Genomic DNA, 19,784 nt, shown 5'->3' on the forward strand with positions numbered 1-19,784 from the left:
CCAGATCCTATAATTTACAGACTCTATTTCCTCTCATTTTGGAATTACCCTTCCCATCTATATTTTAGGCAAACTATTGCATATCTTTTGAGATTCTGCCCAGGCATCTATCTCCTCCATACACTTTCTCCTCCAAACCTATAATAGGAACAACTTCCTCCTCTCTGCCTCCTAAGCATCTTCTACATAACTGTTACAGCAGTTACCACATTGTTTTTCATTTCTTTGCTTTATTTCTTCCAGAAAACCAAAGGCTCACAACTCTTGCTGCCATTAAAATCACTCAGGGAACTTAACAAAAATATTGGTGCCTGTGCCAAATCTCAGGGATTCTGATTTAACTGAATTGAAATGGGACTGGGGCATCAGTATTTTTTTTTAAAGCTCCCCAGTGAATCTATTGAGAATTACTGCAGTACCTACTTATATTATATATTAGTATTTAGACTGTGATTTCTCAAAGGCAAAGACTTTATCTTATTTATACATATATACCCAGTGTCTGGCACACAGTAGGCAGGCAATAAATACTTGGTGAGTTGAATTAAGGCAATTAAAGTAACTCTTTAGAGTCATCACCACATTTTGCCTGACAAGAACTCTATAAGAGAAATAGATGAAATATAATTTCTTGAATTTAGGCTAAAGACATTTTCAGGGAATAATAATTATTTCTGTACTAAAACATTTGTTGTAATATTTTACATTTAATGCCACTTTTAATTCTCACAACCACTCTGATATAGTTTGCCTGAGACAATTGCATTTTGCTCTGTTGCCCCAAAAATAAATATTAAAAGTACCTTTCTTCCCATTCAAGTGTGTTCAAACTTGGTGAAAATTTAAAGTTAATTAACTAGTTTTTAAAGAAAGAAAATAGCCTAAGTTCACATAGCTAGTTATTTAATCTCCTAGACTGAAAGTGCTCAATACATTTGGAAAAAGAAAAAAAAGGAATCACCTCATTAAATATTAGGAATGAAGAGAAACTAAATTTTCAACATCTTTTAAAACATGAAGTCTTCCATGAAAACTTGCTGATATGCACTAAAAGTTACTTAAGAATTCTGGTTAACTGAATTTTACTGCAATCACGCGAAGATTCCCCAAGTGCCTCAACTCTGACCATACCTTAGAATACGGAGATCTCAAGTCACATGACTGTCAAACCCTATTCCTCATGTTTCAGACTCCTAGTTGCCAAATAATTTCACTCTATGAGGTTATGTTCCTTTGTTTGTTACCTTACCCTTTCTTCTCTAACTTGTAATTAAAAGACGCAGGTCTCAGGGAATAACCATAGGATTTTCGCTACCAGGACAGAAGCTGTTGCTTATTTTTTATTTAAATTTCATGATTGAGTCAAAACTTTAAGTTATATACTAATGTGGAAATGTTCTGAGTCTTATAATTCTCATACAGAATGTGTACCAAGTTAGATGTTTTAAGTAGATATTGATGAGTTATTTATATAAAACCATACATATTTACTCAAAGGTTAGGTGAAAAGAAGGGTTAAAGTGGCTACTTTAAAAAAATATAGTTTTTCACATTATAGATATGAGTATGTTCATTCCTGTAAAATGTTTTTTATAATACCTTAAAAGTGAAAAAAAAATTAATGAATTAAGATTTTCTTGTTTGATTTACTTTTACATTACACTTTTAGAAGTATACTTCAGTATGACATAAAACACCCAATATTTGTTGTCCTCTACTTTTTTGTATATCTCCATGAATATTAAACTTAGATTGCTGCAAGACTCTATACAATCTTGTAACATAGAAACCCACACCTGAAACCTGTATGTTCATATTAACCCTGTCACCCTAATTAATTAAAAAAAACAACTATACAAATCTGCTTCCTTTCCTGACTGAGTTATTGTTTATGATATTACACTGGATAGTGAGGGCATACTGAACTTCCATGCAACAAAACCAGAAATAATGAGTGATCGAGCTCAGGACATAAACACAGTGGCTATCATTGGGATATTTAATGTATAACATTAAAATGTATAATCAAATGCTTTTAAGTATTACAGCACAAAGTATACAATAAAGAAAATTAACATGAAATGTAACATAAAGAATTCAAAATAGCAAATATTCCAAAAAGAAACTTAGTGAATAATTTTAGATACTTATTATAATTTTTATGCCCTAAAAATTGACTATACATTTAAGTGGAATATTCAGGGTTATCATCAAATTTATAACAGAAGATATCAAATACCATACATTCAATAAAGATTTATTATGTAATTAAATCTGGAATATTCTCCTTTATATTTTTTCTGATGAAGAAATAGAATAAGAGAGGCTAATCGTTAGCTGGGACTGGAATTTAGAACTTCAGTTGTCTCCTAGTATTTTTTTTTTCTTAATTATAATACATTTCAGGTTTCCTGCTTCTAACTTTAATATGCCAGCGAAACCAACAGGGTTTCTAACAACAAAATGTACTGTTGGATTGGATTATCTTTGATTATCTTCTTTAAGATAAAAAATTTCAAAATCCATCCTTAGTAATAAAATTCAAATTTAATACATGCTCACTATAGAAAAACTAGAAAATACAGATATACAATAACAAATAGTCCCTGGCCAGTGTGGCTCAGTTGGCTGGAGCATCGTTGGGTACAACCTCCTAACACAGAAAGGTTGTGGGTTTGATCCCAGGCAGGGCACATGCAGGAGGCAACAAATTGATGTGTCTCTCTCACACTCATGTTTCCTTCTCTCTTTCTCCCCCACTTCCTCCCTCCTTCCTTCCCTTCCACTCTCTCTAAAAATCAATGGAAAAAATATCCTTGGGTAAGAATTAACAAAAAACAAAAACAACAAACAAACAAACCAACAACACCCCCCAAATAGTTATTATCCAGGAATAACCACTATTAAAACTCATCACTATTAGAACTCTTAAGTGTTTATTGTTCCAGATCTTTCTCTATAACAAAAGTAATCGGACAAGTACTCAGTCTAGTAACTTGAAAATGGCTTATGTTTTAAAAAACTAAAATTTAAGAGCTGGGTTTGGTAACAAATAAAGAAAAAATGGATGTAGTAACTCTCCTCTACTTTCCTGGGGGTAAAGAAAATCAGTTTAGGAAAGTAGGAGGATATTAAAAATAAACAAAGCTGTTGCTCTGTGTGTTGTAACAATAACAAAGCATATGGCAAATACTGAATGAAGTGTTCATTATGAATTATTTAGAACACATTAGAACTCTCAATGTTAATAAAGATATCAGCTTAGATAATATGGTATCTAAGCACCTATTAGCAAATTCTAGGGCACACTCTGCCTATAGTTCCATACTAATTTCACAATAAACAGTGAAAATACAAACCATGATTAAGAAAATAGTTCAAAATGCAGGTAATTACTAAAACATTAAAATGTAGGAAAAGAAACAAAAATTATGAGGAAAGTTAGACCTAAATGTTAAAAAAAAAGGGGGTTCATTATGGGTATAATTTCATAGCCAATTATCAAATGATAAGAAGCAATGTATTACTGAATAGAAATAGTTGTGGTTATAACAGAACCATAATTTACAATATTTACAAGTTATCTGTGATTTTACTTTTAAAGGAAAAGCAAAAACTTGTAATACTATACACGGGACAAGATGATTCTTGAAGAGTTAAAAGGACTAGAGTTATGGGAGTCATCATTTGAAAAATAATACATCAATGTTGTTTTTACTTCAGCTGATTCATGAGTAGACATTATCTGGTATATAAAAAATGAACTAGCCCTGGCTGGTGTGGCTCACTGGGTTGAGCATAGTCCCATGCACCTAGAAGGTTGCTGGTTTGATTCCAGGTCAGGACACATGCTCCAGTTTTGGGCTTGATCCCCAATAGAGGGCATGTAGGAAGCAGCTGATCAATGTTTCTTTCTCCCTCTCCCTTCCTCTGCCTCTAAAATCAATAAAAATATATATATTTTTTAAAAGAATTCCTATTTTTTTAAAAAATAAACTAAGCTTGAATATTTGACCAATTCACTAAACTTTTTTCTTTTTTTTAAATATATCTTTATTGATTTCAGAGAGAAGAAAGGAGAAGGAGAGAGAGAGATAGAAACATCAATGATGAGAAAGTCATTGATCGAGCCCACAGCCCGGGCATGTGCCCTGACCAGGAATCGAACCCCGATCGCCTGGATCCTAGGTCGATGCTCAACTGCTGAGCCACGCCCGGCCGGACTAAACTTTTTGTTTTTAATCCTCACCCAAGGATATGTTCTTATTGACTTTTAGAGAGAGAGGAAGAGAGGAGAGAAGCATCAATCAGCTTCCTCGCCTAAGCGCCCCAACCAGGGATTCAACCTGCAAACTGGGTATGTGCCCTGACCGGAAATTGAACTCACAGCCCTAGGTACACAGGATGATGCTCCAACCAACTGAGCCATACTGGCCAGGGCGCTTGTATTTAATTTTTTTAAAGAGCAGCATCTTTGAGATTATGCATTATACATTCAATATAATCAGATTCATGTTACTCATTGTACGATGATAATGAACCTAGGTATAGATAATATTATTTAATATATTTTTCTTCAAGAAATATCAAGGATTCATTTTTTCATTTAAAGATGCATAACCATTTGAAAGTTTTTTAAGAGTGATATTGCTAACTTTCGGTAGTAGAAGGGAATAACTCTCACAAGGCACAGAGATGAATAACAACATTCTCTTGTGACAAATCTTATATGTGATATAAGACTCTGATACTCAGTCTCATTATAAAATTAGTAGATATTAGAATTGTATACAAATTCACAATTTGTATTAATATAAATAATTATTAAAAAGTCAAATACGAAAGTTCTAAAAGTGAAAGTTGTTAAGGACAAGAAAAAGTCAATGTAATTTACTAGAAATTTTTGGATTCTGTGAATTAGTTCATATATCTCTACTTTTTCTTCTGATCTTTTATCTACAATATAATATATAACAGGTTCACTGTGTCTTAAGAGACACCACACTATATGCAAGGGATAGAGAGAGAAAACATAGTTACTTTTCTCCTGTTGCTTACTGTCTAGTGGGGGTTACAGATAAGGAAAACAGCATTTTCATTTTAGGATAAGTGCTGTGCCAGAATTATGTTCAAAAGGCTCTGAGAGAAGGGTCACCTAACCAGTCTTCAGAAAGAAAAAATGGGCCCTGGCTGGTTTGGCTCAGTGGTAAGAGCGTCAGCCCTCGGACTGAAGGGTCCCAGGCTCGATTCAGGCCAAGGACATGTACTTCGGTTACAGGCTCAACCCAGGCCCCCGTTGGCGTAGGAGCAGGAGGCAACCAATCGATGTATCTCTCTCACATCGATGTTTCTATTTCTCTCTCTCCCCCTTCCACACTCTCTGAAAAGCAATGGAAAAAAATATCCTCAGGTAAGGATTAAATAATAATAATAATAAATAAAATAATAATAATAAAAAGAAAAAAGAAAAAAAGAAAGATGGGAAAAGTAATGAGGCTTTTAGGAGATAAGAGCATTTTTGTGAATATTCAAGAATGGGTAGGTTAGCTAGGCTAAGAAAGGTAAAGGACATTTCATGCACTAGTTATAGCAATCCTAAAAGTATGGAGGTAAGAAACATTTTTGCATTTGAGAAAATGTAAAGTCATTCAGTATGGCACCACATTTGTGTTTTGGGAAGTATACTGTAACAAGAGACTAAACATTGCATGGAATGGTGTCAGACCAGAAAGAGGACTACTAATTAAGAAGCTGTTGCCCGGCTGGGCGTGGCTCAGCGGTTGAGCGTAGACCTAGGATCCAGGCGATCAGGGTTCGATTCCCGGTCGAGGCACATGCCCGGGTTGTGGGCTCGATCAATGACTCTCTCATCATTGATGTTTCTATCTCTCTCTCTCCCTCTCCTGTCCTCTCTCTGAAATCAATAAAGATATATTAAAAAAAAAAAAAAAGCTGTTGCAGTAATCTGGTAAAGAGATGATTAAAAGAATGTCAATAGGGATAGAGAGGAATGGAAGTGAGCAGATGTGGCTGAAAAGAGTACATGAGTGTCTGTGTTGGTGCTTTTGAAACTGAACTGCATTCTCAAAATAAAATATCTGCTGTGAGCCCTAAAATACTGTTAGGAAAGAGAAGACAAGTAGAGTTTAGTATGTAAATACAGGTGGCACCACAATAGATTAAGTGCATTTAAGTTTCTAGTCACTAATAAGTAGAGCTCCCCTTGGTTTCTATATTCCCCTTGTTGGTTTTGACTCAGCGTTAGGAGAGTCATAGTAGAGAATGAGAAAAAAATAAAACTGAGACTGGAAGAAGGGAGAAATGTTATCCTGAGTATACCTGGCTATTGTGGTTGCTGGGAACTCTTTTTATGAGGTACATAATTACTACGTTAAAACTTCACAAAGCATCATGTTGATATTTTTGCAAAACACAGAAGATTTACAATAACTATATTTTGTCATTTAGGTTTCACGTAAGTTTACAAATGATTAAAAATTATTAAATTGCCTATCAATTTCAGAAAAAATAAAGCACTATAAACACAACATTTTTCTTACCAGAATGGAGTGCATTCCCATGTAAATTCTACTTAGGCAAACTAGGGAACACCAGCAGGGAACAAGGATCAGTCCATATATAAGAGGGTACTAAAGAGGAAAAAAAGTAAAATTAAATAAATTAGGTTAAATGTAAACAAGCAAATTAGAAACAAATCACATACTCTAAAGTTTCATGAAAAGAAGTATGTGTTTTTATTCCCCAATGTATTCCCAGCACTAACCCTAAACATGACACACAGCAGACATTCAAGAAATACTTCTGCATGAAATGAACAAGTAAATGAAATCTGATGTTTCCATATTCTTCATTGTGGGAACCAACTCATTTTTGCTTTTACAGTAAAGACTCAATCACCAGCATTCTACAAAAGAAGAAAAACAGTAGGGGAAGGTGGGGGAGGCAACCAATCCATGTGTCTCTCATGTCAATGTTTCTCTCTCTCTTTCTCTCCCTCCCATTCTCTCTGAAAAGCAATGGAAAAAATATCCTCAGGTGAGGATTTAAAAAATAAATAAAAGAAAAACAGGTAGAAGACATACTTTTAATATGGCTACAAAATGAAAGCGCCTCTGGGATAGTACCTAAATCTGGACTACGTAAGGGTCTTCACTTTGCTGGGGAGATAGACTGGGCATTATCTCCCTCTCGCTTCCATTAGTAACTGCTATCTACAATTTCTATTGATATTTTCCCATTTTGTATTCAATATTCAACACCTTATAATTTGTTTTCCACTTCTGCCCCACCACTAAAATTTAAATGGTAACCATATTGAGAAAAATTTTGATGGGATACTGGAAATAATAGGCCATAAAAAGGAAAAAAACAAAACGTAGAGAAGTCTTGGTATCAATAGCACTACTTTATGAGTTGGCTTTAACTCTCCTAGCATTCTAGGGGATAGGTATGTGGTACATTTCTAAAGAAAGGGAGATGGCATATTTGAAGCAATTTATGCCTCATTCCTTCATATTTCTTACGAATTTGAAGCCAAGGTGGTTCAATAAGAAGTGATGCTTAAAAATGAAGTATGGTTGTAAGAAGGATGGTAAAGATTTAGTACCTAGTTATTTTAATTAGACTTTTCTACTGCATTTGACATGGCCCACCACTTTCTTTATACCAGTTATTTTCACTCTCCTGGTTCCCTTTTAACCATCTACTTCTCCCCCCCCCCCCACACACACAAGAGCACATCTTCTTCTAAATACCTAAGAATAAATTTAACCAAGTGAAATACCACTACACTGACAACTAAAAAACATTATTGAAAGAAATTAAAGACTCTTATCTTTGACATAGGACATATTTATGCATTTGGATATATTTTACATATATTCTTTGTGTACATATATATATTTATATATAATATTATTTTAATTATTGTCTATCTCTTTCCTCAAAATCTAAGTTCCACTGGAGCAAGGGCCCTAAGTCTGTTTTGTTCACTGTTGTAGTACCAGTGACAACAGTGTCTGCACATAGTGGGCAGTCAATAAACTTGTTCAATGAAGTAAATACAAGCCTTCAGCACTGAGGAAATCAGTCTTAGCGTATCAGACTCATGATAACTTGGGGTTATCAATGATACCATAGTATCGTTCAGTTCCTCGTCTCAAACCTGGGCTGTGTTAACCTTAAGTTCTAGGAGCATCTCTGGAATCCACCATAAGAAACTGCAATCTGAAAATCCTTTTGAATAAACTTAGGAAAAGGAATTTCCAAGGCTTGTTTTATAATAAACATTAGGTACAGATTCTGTAGCTTTAAGCCTGAGGACTGAAGGGTCCCTGGTTCAGTTTTGACCACAGGCACCTCCCTTGGTTGCAGGCTCATCCCTGGCCCTGTCTGGGGTGCGTGCGGGAGGCAACCAGTCAATGTGTGTCTCTCTCACATCGATGTGTTTCTCTCTCTCTTCCCCACTCTCTCTGAAAAGCAATGGAAAAATTATCCTCGGGTGAGTATTAAACAAACAAATAAAAACAAAATAAGATCCATTTCTCAATTCCTATTATAGGGAAAGGATTTATGAGGAAAGAAAGACAAAGGCTATGAGTTATTGCTTATATCATTTAGAGCTGCAGGCAGACCCACAGCTTCCCAGACAGCTAAGATGAAGAAATTCGTGGCTGCCTCTGTAGAACCCAGAGTAGAAACAAAAGAAACAGTAAATCCAGTCTTCCACTCTTACTCTCTACTTCTATTCCTGATACCGTTGTATTTAACCCAATTATTAATTAACTGGAAAGGAACAAAGGGAAGGCCAAATATTATAGGCATGCCCAGTGAGTGGAGGTCTGGATGACATAGGAAAGGTGATTACCTGTCAGTCACACTTGGGAACAGGTCATTGGCCAGAACAGGGGTGGTCACTGCAAGGGCATGAAATCTAAGATACATAAGCTCCTGAACAAAGGAGTTCCCCCTCTTGCTTTCTTCTTTTTTTGTGCCAGCTCCTGGCTCTCCTATTGCAGGGGGTATGCTCCCCTGCATTCACCCACATGGCCCACAGCCATGCGGACTCCACACACAGTGGACTGATAGACCATGACTAGCTTGATGCTATACCAGATCCAGATCCACCATGGAATGGAAACTCTGGACACTGGCTTTGCTTTTAGCTCTGCTGGATCCCTAGCTGCACCTTTCCCAGGACTGACTTAAGGGAAATGGTACTTTGCAAACCAAGGGATATAATTTCACAAATAAAGCTTTCTACCACATCTCATCCTCCCATGGGGGCTTTTGGAAATTCTTATCCAGTGGTGCCCTAAGAACCCAACCTTCCACTAGCAACAGAGAAGCGCAGTCCATGCAATTCTCCAATAACATTCCTACCTAATCCAATCCTTTATTTCTGATAAATAAATTGGCTGGATTTTTTAAAACCAAAATTCAATTCTAGGCAGATGTTAGAAGAAATAAATGTGGATTTATTCTTTAACGAAACATTAATAGATGAAATAATTTTATTTAACATACAACTTACCATGTACCAGGCACTATTCTAAGAGTTTTACAAATATTACCTCATTTAATTATCAGAACAACCCTTTGGGGTAGGTATTCTATTTTAAATTAAAAAAAGCAAAGAGAGGCCCAAGATCAAACAGATAGGTATTAAGTTACAAAACAGATTCAAACACTGAAAGTCTGATTACTGAGTCTGAGCTCTTAACCACTATGCTAAGCTGCCTTTCATGTGAAAAGTGTGTTTGTATCCCTAGGATCAAGCAGATTATCACTTATTTTTAATTAGGTTTTTCTTATAATGGAGGCTAGATACAAATTTCACATAATTAGAGGTATAAGAGATCTTAAAGGTACTGATTTCATTCTCCTCACTTTACAGATAAAGAAACAGACCCAGAGAATGCTAAATAACATTTAATATTATTTTCTAGTGGCCTATTCTGATGGCTTTTACAATTTACCATGCTCGTCGCTTTACACTTTTATCACTACACAAATATAGTAGGTAATAATTTTAAGTTTGGTAGGAGTTCCTACTTTCTATTTTATTTTTCTTGGAGAATGTTGACCTTTATCTGCTGAATTTATATATCTCCTCAAATAAGGTTTTTACTTAAATTTGATCTTTAGATCTTATCAAAAAAGATGAAAGCAAAATTTGTAAGTCCTCATATTATTTTCAAATTAACAAAAATTTACCAAGCCCAGAAGAGTTCACAGGACCTTCTAGATGCTTTTAATTTCATACCACCATCTAATCTTTTCATTGCACATCCTACTACAGGAACACTTATCTAAACACTCCCTTCAGTTATTCTACCAAACAGTTTTATTCTTACTGATATGCTCTCCTTAACTATTTATCACACATAATCAGAATTATTTTTCATATTATGGCATTTTCCATTCATATTCATTGAAGTTAGTAAAAGAAGTCAATAAAATTACTTGCAATTAAGCAATTACAAAAACTATCTTTAATAGAATTTAAAATGTTCAGAGTAATTTAAATATGGGACAAAGGCAGACACCAGAAAAAATTATATTTTGAATATGAGGAATGGATAGTGTGTATGTAAACATTTGACAAGGATAACACATTAATGATATATCTGCCTTGTTTCCATACTTTGTTAATTTAATGAAAATGGATGCAATCTTTCTGGAAAGCATTTTTGTCTACACATAAAAGAGCTCTAAATGTTCTAAATGTATATATAATGACCCAGTAATCTCTCTCCTAGAATTCTATACTAATGCTATACTACATAGAAATGTAGGCAAGGATTCAAATATTAAAATGTTTATCATAAAACTATATACGCCCCATAAAACAATGAATATGTCAACATTTATTGATTATAATGTCATAGTTTAAAATATGGGTTTTTGAAACTCCACAGACCTAGCTCTAGCTATTTACTACATGCACTTACTGGGATTCTAAACAAAAATGTAGGTAACAGAAATCAACTTAAATTATCTTGAGGGGGGAAAAAAGGTTATAAGGATACAGAGTATCTACCTCACAGAACCCTAAGGCAGGATGAGGCTGAGCTTCAAGAAGAAACTGGAGCTATAAACTGGACAGTCATAGGACCATCTCTTCTTTTGACATATCTGCTTCATTCTTCTTTTTCTGCAGAGCAGCTTCTCTGCTCTTCAGTCCACATGGTAGATGGTTTCTGAATTTACTTCTTCATTGAGGAAATCTTCCCCAACCCAGTACTTATTCTCAGTTCCTGGTGGACAAGATCATGTACAGAATATATAGCTGCCCTACAGGTGAGGGAGCTTATAGAGGGCTGTCAATGAGGCAGACTCCCCCAAAGGTGCCTGCTTCTTCAGGTGGGGAACTATGGGCTAGTTTCATAATTTCTTGGCATCACAATGCCCTCATCTATAAATGGAGATAATAGTATCTACAGTAAGGACACCCAATAGCATAAAAACTATTTTGTAGGAATATAAAAAATTTTATTCATTAAGAATGTTTCTAAGAATTTTTACTGATTGGGAAATTTATGACATGCATTAGAGTTCTCCAGAGAAAAGGAACCACTGAAGTTAGTAAAAGTCAGTAAAATGACTTGCAACTAACTCTATTAACTTCAACAGGATGTGTATATGTACATATAGAGAGACTTATGTAAGGAACTGGCTTTATTATTGATTTATTTTAGAACTGTGGGCACTGGCAAGTCCAGAATCTGCAGGGTAGGCCAGCAGAGACCCAGGGAAGAGTTGATGTTGTAGCTCAAATCCAAGGTCAAGTCTGCTGGCAGAATCCCTTTCTTCCTTGGGAGAGAAGAGTCTTTTTTTTTCTTAAGGTATTTAACTGACTGGAAAAAAACCCCACCTAGGTTATGGAAGATAATCTACTTTACTCAAAGTTTACTGATTTAAATGTTAATGTCATCTAAAAAATATCTTCACAGAAACATCTAGAATAGTGTTTGACCAAAAATTTGGGTACTGTAGCACAGCCAAGTTAATACATAAAGTTAACCACCACACATAATATTAAATAAAAAGAGAATAAATGCCATATACCATACGATCCCAATTATTTTCAAATTGTAAGGAAAAAGCACTACTTTTTTCCTATTCTTTCAATTTTTCCAAGTCTTCCATAAGTTTCAGTACTTATCTTGCTTGTCGTCTTAGCATTTAATAATATTAACTATTTTCTTTTTCTAGGAACATCCTCTTTCTTTATTCTACTTGCAGTTTCCCTTTATAGTATATTCTTTTTATGATATTGTTCAATCTACACCCTTCTCTTCTGCACACATCACGACTTAGACCCAGCAGTGTGGCCCTAGAGACATGCTCATACTGCGTGATCCTGCTGCTCTCTTGACCACAGCTACTGAATTATCAGGCATGGATATCTGGCTCTAAGGAAGCCAATCCATTGGCTGGACTGAGTTGATTGGGCTTCTTCCCAATAGTAATTTGAAATAAAGTCAGAAAGAAAGTCAGTCAGTCTCTGTTGTATGCTTGAATTTGGAGATGATGCAGAACTAGGGGTGAGAGACACACATGCTAAAGCAGAGAGAGAAAAGAAATAAGAAATGAGAGACCATGAACTTAAAAAACAGAGATGGATGGCATGCCTTTGTTCTGACAGATTTCCAGAGCCTGGCTCCAATCCTTCAGAAGACCTGATAGCACGTTCTTGCCCTCGATGTCCATGAGATATTCCCACTAATCTTCAAATAACAACCCCCCTTTTCCTGTTTCTTTGCTTAATCTAGTTCAAATAGGTTACTAACCACCCCCCCCCCCCAGACACACAGAGCACCCTAAACAATCCCTAAGATACCTTCTTACCTCTGCTCCTTGTCAGGTTCTGTTTCAGATTCCTTTTACTCTATCCACTCAAAGCTTTCCTAGACCCTCCATTCTCCTCACAGTGTGTACACTCCAAGGGCAATATCATCGACTCTCATCATTTCATTCCGCACGTGTATTCTTACAACACAAAATCTGTCCAGGTCTCTTTCATGTATAGAAATGCCTCCCAGACAGTTTCACATAGTTGTCTCACAGACACCTCAAACGCAACATCATATCTAAAACAGAATTAATCTCCTCTAGGCTCTTGCTCCTTTCCCCCAAATCTGACCTGCTTTCAACATTTTTAATCTCTATAAATCAAGCTACTATTTCTCAGCTTTCCAAATAGAAAATCTGGGAATAGTCCTGCGTTTCCTCCTAACTGCCATATCCAATTAATCACTATGTCTTGTCAATTCCACCTCTTAAAATAACTCTTAAATTCATCCATTTCTCTCTATTGTCACTGATACTATCTAGATCAGGGGCCAGCAAAGTTTTTCTGTAAAGAGCGAGGTAGTAACTATTTTGGGCTTTATGGACTATATAGGTTTTTTTTAGTTTTTTAAAAAAAATATATCTTTATTGATTTCAGAGAGAGGAAAGAAGAGGGAGAGAGAGACAGAAACATCAATGATGAGAGAGTCATTGATCGAGCCCACAACCCGGGCATGTGCCCTGACCGGGAATCGAACCCAGATCACCTGGATCCCAGGTCGAAGCTCAACCGCTGAGCCACGCCCAGCTGGGCATATGGACTATATAGTTAACGTAACAATCACTCAACTCTGCTGTTGTAGCACAAAAGCACCACAGGCAATATATAAATAAATGGGCATGGCTATGTTCCAATAAAGCTTTATACATGGTCATTAAAATTTTGAATTTCATATTTACATATGTCAGAAAATATCATTCTTCTTTTGACCTTTTTCAACTATTTAAAAATGTAAAAGCCATTCATATAAAATCAGGCAGCAAGCCATTGTTTGCAGTCCCCTAATCTAGATCTCCATCACCTCTCCCTTGAACTGGCTGAATAACCTCTTACCTGGTCTGGTTTCCCTGCCCCCAGTCTTGTTTCTCTTTTCCATTTTCCATACTACAGACACAAGAGTCTTCCTAAAACACCAATCTAATCTCCTTGAGGAAATGGACCATATTTGTTTTATTCACCCTGATATTTGTAGGGCTTATGTTATTTCCTGGCACTTATTAGAAACGAAAAGATTATGTCTGCAGAATTCAACATCATTACCTTGATTAAAGCTTTTTAGTCAATAACAGAAGGAAAAATGTATAATTGTAACAGAAGTATTTGTAATTACTCTCAGTTAACATGATTTTCTCTATAGAGAACACATGAGAATATACACACAAATTATTCAATAAATGGAGAGTTGAATAATGTTATATATACAATCAATGTATAAAAATCAAGAGCATTTGTATATTCCAGCCACAAAAAGTTAAAATCTTTGAATTTTAACAAGATATCATTTACAACAGTAACAAAAAATATAAACTAGAGATAAATCTAACAAAAGATACACTTGATCCATATGGAGAAAATTATTAAACTTCATTGAAATACATTTAAGAAGTAGGGGGAAGGAAGAGATTAATCAAAGAACTTACCCATTGACACAGACAATAGTATCGTGAAGGCTGGGGAGGGGGCAGAAGCAGGAGGAGGGAGTCAATAGGGGGGAAAAGGGGACATCTGTAATACTTTCAACAATAAAGATAAATTTTATTTAATTAACTTATTTATTTATTTACTTTTAAATTCTTACCTGAGGGTATTTTTTCCATTACTTTTCACACAGAGTGGAAGGAGAGAGAGATAGAAACATCGATGTGAGAGAGACTTATCCATTGGTTGCCTCCCACACGACCCCAACTGGAGCCAGGGACCAAGCCTACAACCGAGGTACATGCTCTTGGCAGGAATTGAACTCGGGACCCTTCAGTCCAAAGGGGAACACACTAACCACTGAGCCAAACTGGGTAGGGCTAAAGATAAATTAAAAAAAAAAAAAATTTAAGAAAACCTAAATAAATAAGATGTACCATATTCACAGATAAGATGAGTCAATACTGTATGACTATCAGTTCTCTCCACATTAATTTATAAATTCCTTGCAATTTCAATAAAAGTCCAGACAGGGCTTTTCATGGAAATTAAAGAGCTTATTTAAAAATGTATACTGAAAGCAAATATTCAAAAATAGCCAAGACAATCTTAAGGAATATGGTAGAGAACATTCATAAATGGAACTCAACACTTACTCTAAAGCAAGTAAAGCAGTTAAGACAATGATATGGATAAAGACATAGACAAAGAGACCAGTGAAACAGAACAGAGAACCCAGGATCAGACCCATATATATGGGAACCTGACATATAACAGAAGTGGCATTACAAAAGAGTGGAGAAAGGATAAACTATTCAAAAATGGTACTAGGTCAATTATCTATATGAAAAAAATTACATCAGATCCATGCCTCACAACATACACAAAATCAATTAAAGGTAAATTAAAGACTTAAATGTGAAAATACAACTTTACCTTTCCAATAAAAAGAAATAGCAAAAGGATTTTCTTTTAGAAACAGACAAACAAAATCTAAAGTATATATTCTTTTTATTTATTTATTGAGTTTAGAGAGTAAGGAAGGGAGAAACATCAATTTGTCGTTCCACTCATTTATACATTCACTGTTTGACTCTTGTATGTGCCCTGACCAGGGATCAAACCTGCAACCTTGGCGTATCAGGAAGACGTCCCAAGTATATATTTTAAAATAAAAAAAGTGGAGGTGGTGGGTGGGATGCGGGGAAGAGGTGGCACTTCATCAGCTACCTCTGGAACTGGGAAACCTAAGGCAGAGAGAATACTTGACTAGCAGGCTTCCTGAAGTGTGGAAGGCTGGAACACCGCCCAAGGAAGGTCTTATAAAGCTTGCCAAGTAGCAGATGATGCTGATACAGAAAGTAAATCAAGAAGCACAGAACTACATAAAGGAATCGAAGAACTCAAATCAAAACCTGTTGATGAAGGAACTTGATTAAGAAATGGAGCTCAGCCGGGCGTGGCTCAGAGGTTGAGTGTCGACCTAGGATCCAGGAGATCGTGGTTCGATTATTGGTCAGGGCACATGCCCCGATTGCGGGCTCAATCCCCAGTTGGGCGCGTGCAGGAGTCAGCCCATCAATGACTCTCTCATCATTGATGGTTCTATCTCTCCCTCCCTCTCCTTTCCTCTCTCTGAAATCAATAAAGATATATTAAAAAAAGAAAGAAAGAAATGTAGGCGGTGCCTCTCTCTTTATGGAGTATGCCCACACCTTTCCCCACCCTCCTCTTTCCCCAGGGGGTGCTCTCCCTTTTCTGACTTAGCAGGTCCCCATGATATGTCTATGAGACGACAAGTACCATAGAGACGTACAAGAAACTTAACCCCACCCTCCCCCTTTCTGTGTATAAAACATGGTAGTAAGTATGATGATGTGTAACGCTTGAAGGAGAACTGCAAGAACAGTTCAACTGACTGCTCCACTGGATACCTGGGGCAGGTAGTTAAAACAACAAAAACAGCAAAATGCAAATGAGCTTACGGTCTACTGTGAAGTGAAACAACATACTTTTTCTTTAATACATAAAAAAAATAAAATAGTCCGGCCAGGCGTGGCTCAGCGGTTGAGCATCGACCTAGGATCCAGATCGGGGTTCGATTCCCAGTCAGGGCACATGCCCAGGTTGCAGGCTAGGCAGCCAATCAATGATTCTCTCATCACTGATGTTTCTATCTCTCTCTCCCCTCCTCCTTTCCCCTCTCTGAAATCAATAAGGATATGTTTAAAAAAAATAAAATAAAAACACCAAGAATAATCCTGAAGAATATTATATTTAAAGCTACAATAATAGTATAGAACTTACACACAAATATCAAGTATATCAATTTTAAATAAATAATATGAATGTAGACCCAAATATATGCATGTGCTTAATATACAGTAAACTCTCGATTTTGTGGACCTCGATTTAACTGACTTCGGATTTAATGAACAAAATTTCCGGTCCATCTGTCATATGTGGAAATTAACACCCTGTTAATTTTTAAATGCTTTTATGCAAGATTCGCTTATAATTAAATTAACAGGTTATTTTTTGTTATTAATTCACTGTTATTTTTAACAAATTTTAGCAAATAGGCCATATGTTAGAAAATACACTGTAGTAATTTTGCTGACATAAATAAATATTACATATCTACAACTACAGTCTATATATTTAAATACAAGAGTCACTGCTCATAAACAATGTTCCGCAAATGATTAGCATGGGATCACTGCATCGCAAGCGGTAATTGGTTTGTTGTATGGCGTGACTTTTTTTTTTTAAATTCTCAGCTGAGGATTTTTTTTTTCATTGCTTTTTGGAGAGAATGGAAGGGGGGGGGGGAGAGATGTGAGAGAAAAACATTAGTTGGTTGCCTCCTGCACACACCCCAACCCCAACAGCGGCCAGGGATTGAGCCTGCAACCAAGGTACATGCCCTTGGCCGGAACTGAACCCAGGACCCTTCAGTCTTTGGGGCGATGCTCTAACCACTAAGCAAACTGGCTAGGACTGTGATGTGACTTTCTGCAGCAGTTTTGTGAGGGAGCCAGCAGATCCACATCCCAGCTGTGTGCATTTTTTACTCGTGGTGACTGATGAATGCATGCATTTACTAGGCCTATTCAGTGTAAATTTAAAATTATGGTAATACATATAGAAAAATTTTCTGTGGAATTAAACTTTTCATACATACTTAATTTTAATTTCACAAACGTGTCTACATAAGTAAAAACAAGTTAATTAATTTGTCAATTTTTTAACACAGGCATTCGGAAAATCTACTTTATTATATAACAGACTTTCTGCTTTAACAAATGCTCCCTTGCCCGAATTAGTCCGTTATATCAAGGTTTTAAGGTCTGATAAAAGTGAGAGTTCAAATCAGTAGGGAAAAATGGATTATTCAATAAATGGTGCCACTAGGAAATATCAATTTGGATTCCTTCCTCAAAGCAAGCGATGAACACTTAGGCATAAAAAAATGAAACCATAAAAGTACTATAAGAAACCACTGTAGAAAGCCATTCTAAACATTACACAAAACTAAGAAACCATGAAATAAAAAACTAATACATGGCCCTGGCTGGTGTGGCTCAGTTGGTTGGAGTATCATCCTGTGCACTGAAAGGTCAAGGGTTCAATTCTCAGTCAGGGCACCTATGCAGGTTGCAGGTTCGATTCCTGGTCAGGGTTCATATGGGCGATATTTCTCTTTCACATTGATGTTTCTCTCTCACTCCCTCTCCCTTCCTCTGTTTCTAAAATCATTTTTTTAAAAAAAGACTAATATATAAAAAGGAAAACTTTCTATTTATAATAAAACAAAGTCAGAAAAGAATTTCGGACATTTCCAAATCACACCACAAACAAAAGGAAAATATCACAATAAAAAGGGCTTCAAAAACCAATAAGTAACCCAAGAGAAACAAAAACATATATCCATGCAAAAACTTAAGCAAAAAGACCCATAACAAGATTATTCAAAATAACCAAACAGTGAACCCAATGTCCATCAGCAGATGAAAAATAAAGTTTGGTATATCCACCAATGGAATAGTACTCAGCAAAACAAATGGAATGAAGTACTGATACTATAATATGGATGCACCTTAGAACATTATGCTAAGTGAAAGAAGCCAGTCACAACAGACTATATGTTGAATGCATCCATTTACATGAAATGTCCAAAGTAGGCAAATCTACAGACAAAGTGAATTAGTGGCTGCCTGGGCCTGGGGGGAAATGGGGAGTGACTATAGGTCCAGGGTTTCCTTTAGGGATGATGAAAATGTTCTAAAGTTGATTGTGGTGATGGTTGCACAGTTCTATGAATGAACTGAATGCCACGGAGTTCTATATTTTAAATGGGTGAATTATATGGTATAAGAATTAATTTAGATAAGCTGTTTTATACACACACACATATATTTATTTATTTTGAGAGTACGTTTATTCAAGCTGCAGACAGTGAAACAAAGAAGGGCCTAGGATAGAAGAAGCAACAGGAAAGAGCCTAGGCGGGGCTGCTTTGGTTCTCTAGAAATGTTCAGGAAAGAAATGAACCTAGGCAGGGTTGCTTTGGCTCACTGAGAAGTCAAAGAAAAGGGGGCCTTGAAGACAAGTTCGGGGGTTAGCCTGGGACAAGCTGGCACTGCCCATTGCTCCCCTGGCTACAGTCTTATGTGGTTCCTTAGAGTTTAGGAGATGAAGGCCTGAAAGGGAAGAAGAGGGGGAAGGGAAAGGCACAGGCAGGCAGGCTCCTTGGACGGATATCATGTTAAGCTGTTATATATTTTAAAACAAAAAAACAGTAAGTAGAGGTGACAGGATTTGTTTCTGCCCATAAAGGATTAACTGTTGAAAGAACAGCTGTTCCACTGTAAACAACCAGAAAAGGAGACAAGTTATATGAAACAACTGCTTTCAAATATTGGGAAACAAGCAGCACAGGACTGTGATTAATGAGAAAAGGGAAACAAATGCGATGAGCCCTATGATTGTCCTAGCTTGCTGCTAGAGGCAGTTTCCAGGCTGCTGCATGTGAGGAGGAACCAAAACAAAGTTGTGCAGTCTCATTGAGTTAGGAGAGGGACTGGAGTTCACGGAACCCAAAGCAGCAATATTTTGCAGGACAGAGTCCTGAAGAGAGGAATCTGCACAGAGAATGAGCCCTAAGGATCTGTAGAGGGGTCTCTGAAAATTTTTAGGTGAGTACTAACCTGTGCATGATGGGGTACAAGTCCATGAGGCTGAGTAAAGAAAGACTAGAAAGTAGTGA

General features: G+C 36.3%; 1 protein-coding gene across 1 annotated transcript in view; it reads right to left on the minus strand.

Moving 5' to 3' along the window:
- The window catches only part of SGPP1 (sphingosine-1-phosphate phosphatase 1), a 39,509-nt gene that overhangs the window by 5,662 nt on the left and 14,063 nt on the right, over positions 1-19,784 (minus strand). The window contains exon 2 of the mRNA XM_081145685.1: positions 6,561-6,650. Within this exon, the coding sequence (XP_081001811.1) occupies positions 6,561-6,650 (90 nt within the window). The remainder of the gene's footprint in view (positions 1-6,560; positions 6,651-19,784) is intronic.

Source organism: Miniopterus schreibersii (genome assembly GCF_964146895.1).
Source record: "Miniopterus schreibersii genome assembly, chromosome: 1".
Classification (NCBI taxonomy): Eukaryota; Metazoa; Chordata; class Mammalia; order Chiroptera; family Miniopteridae; genus Miniopterus; species Miniopterus schreibersii.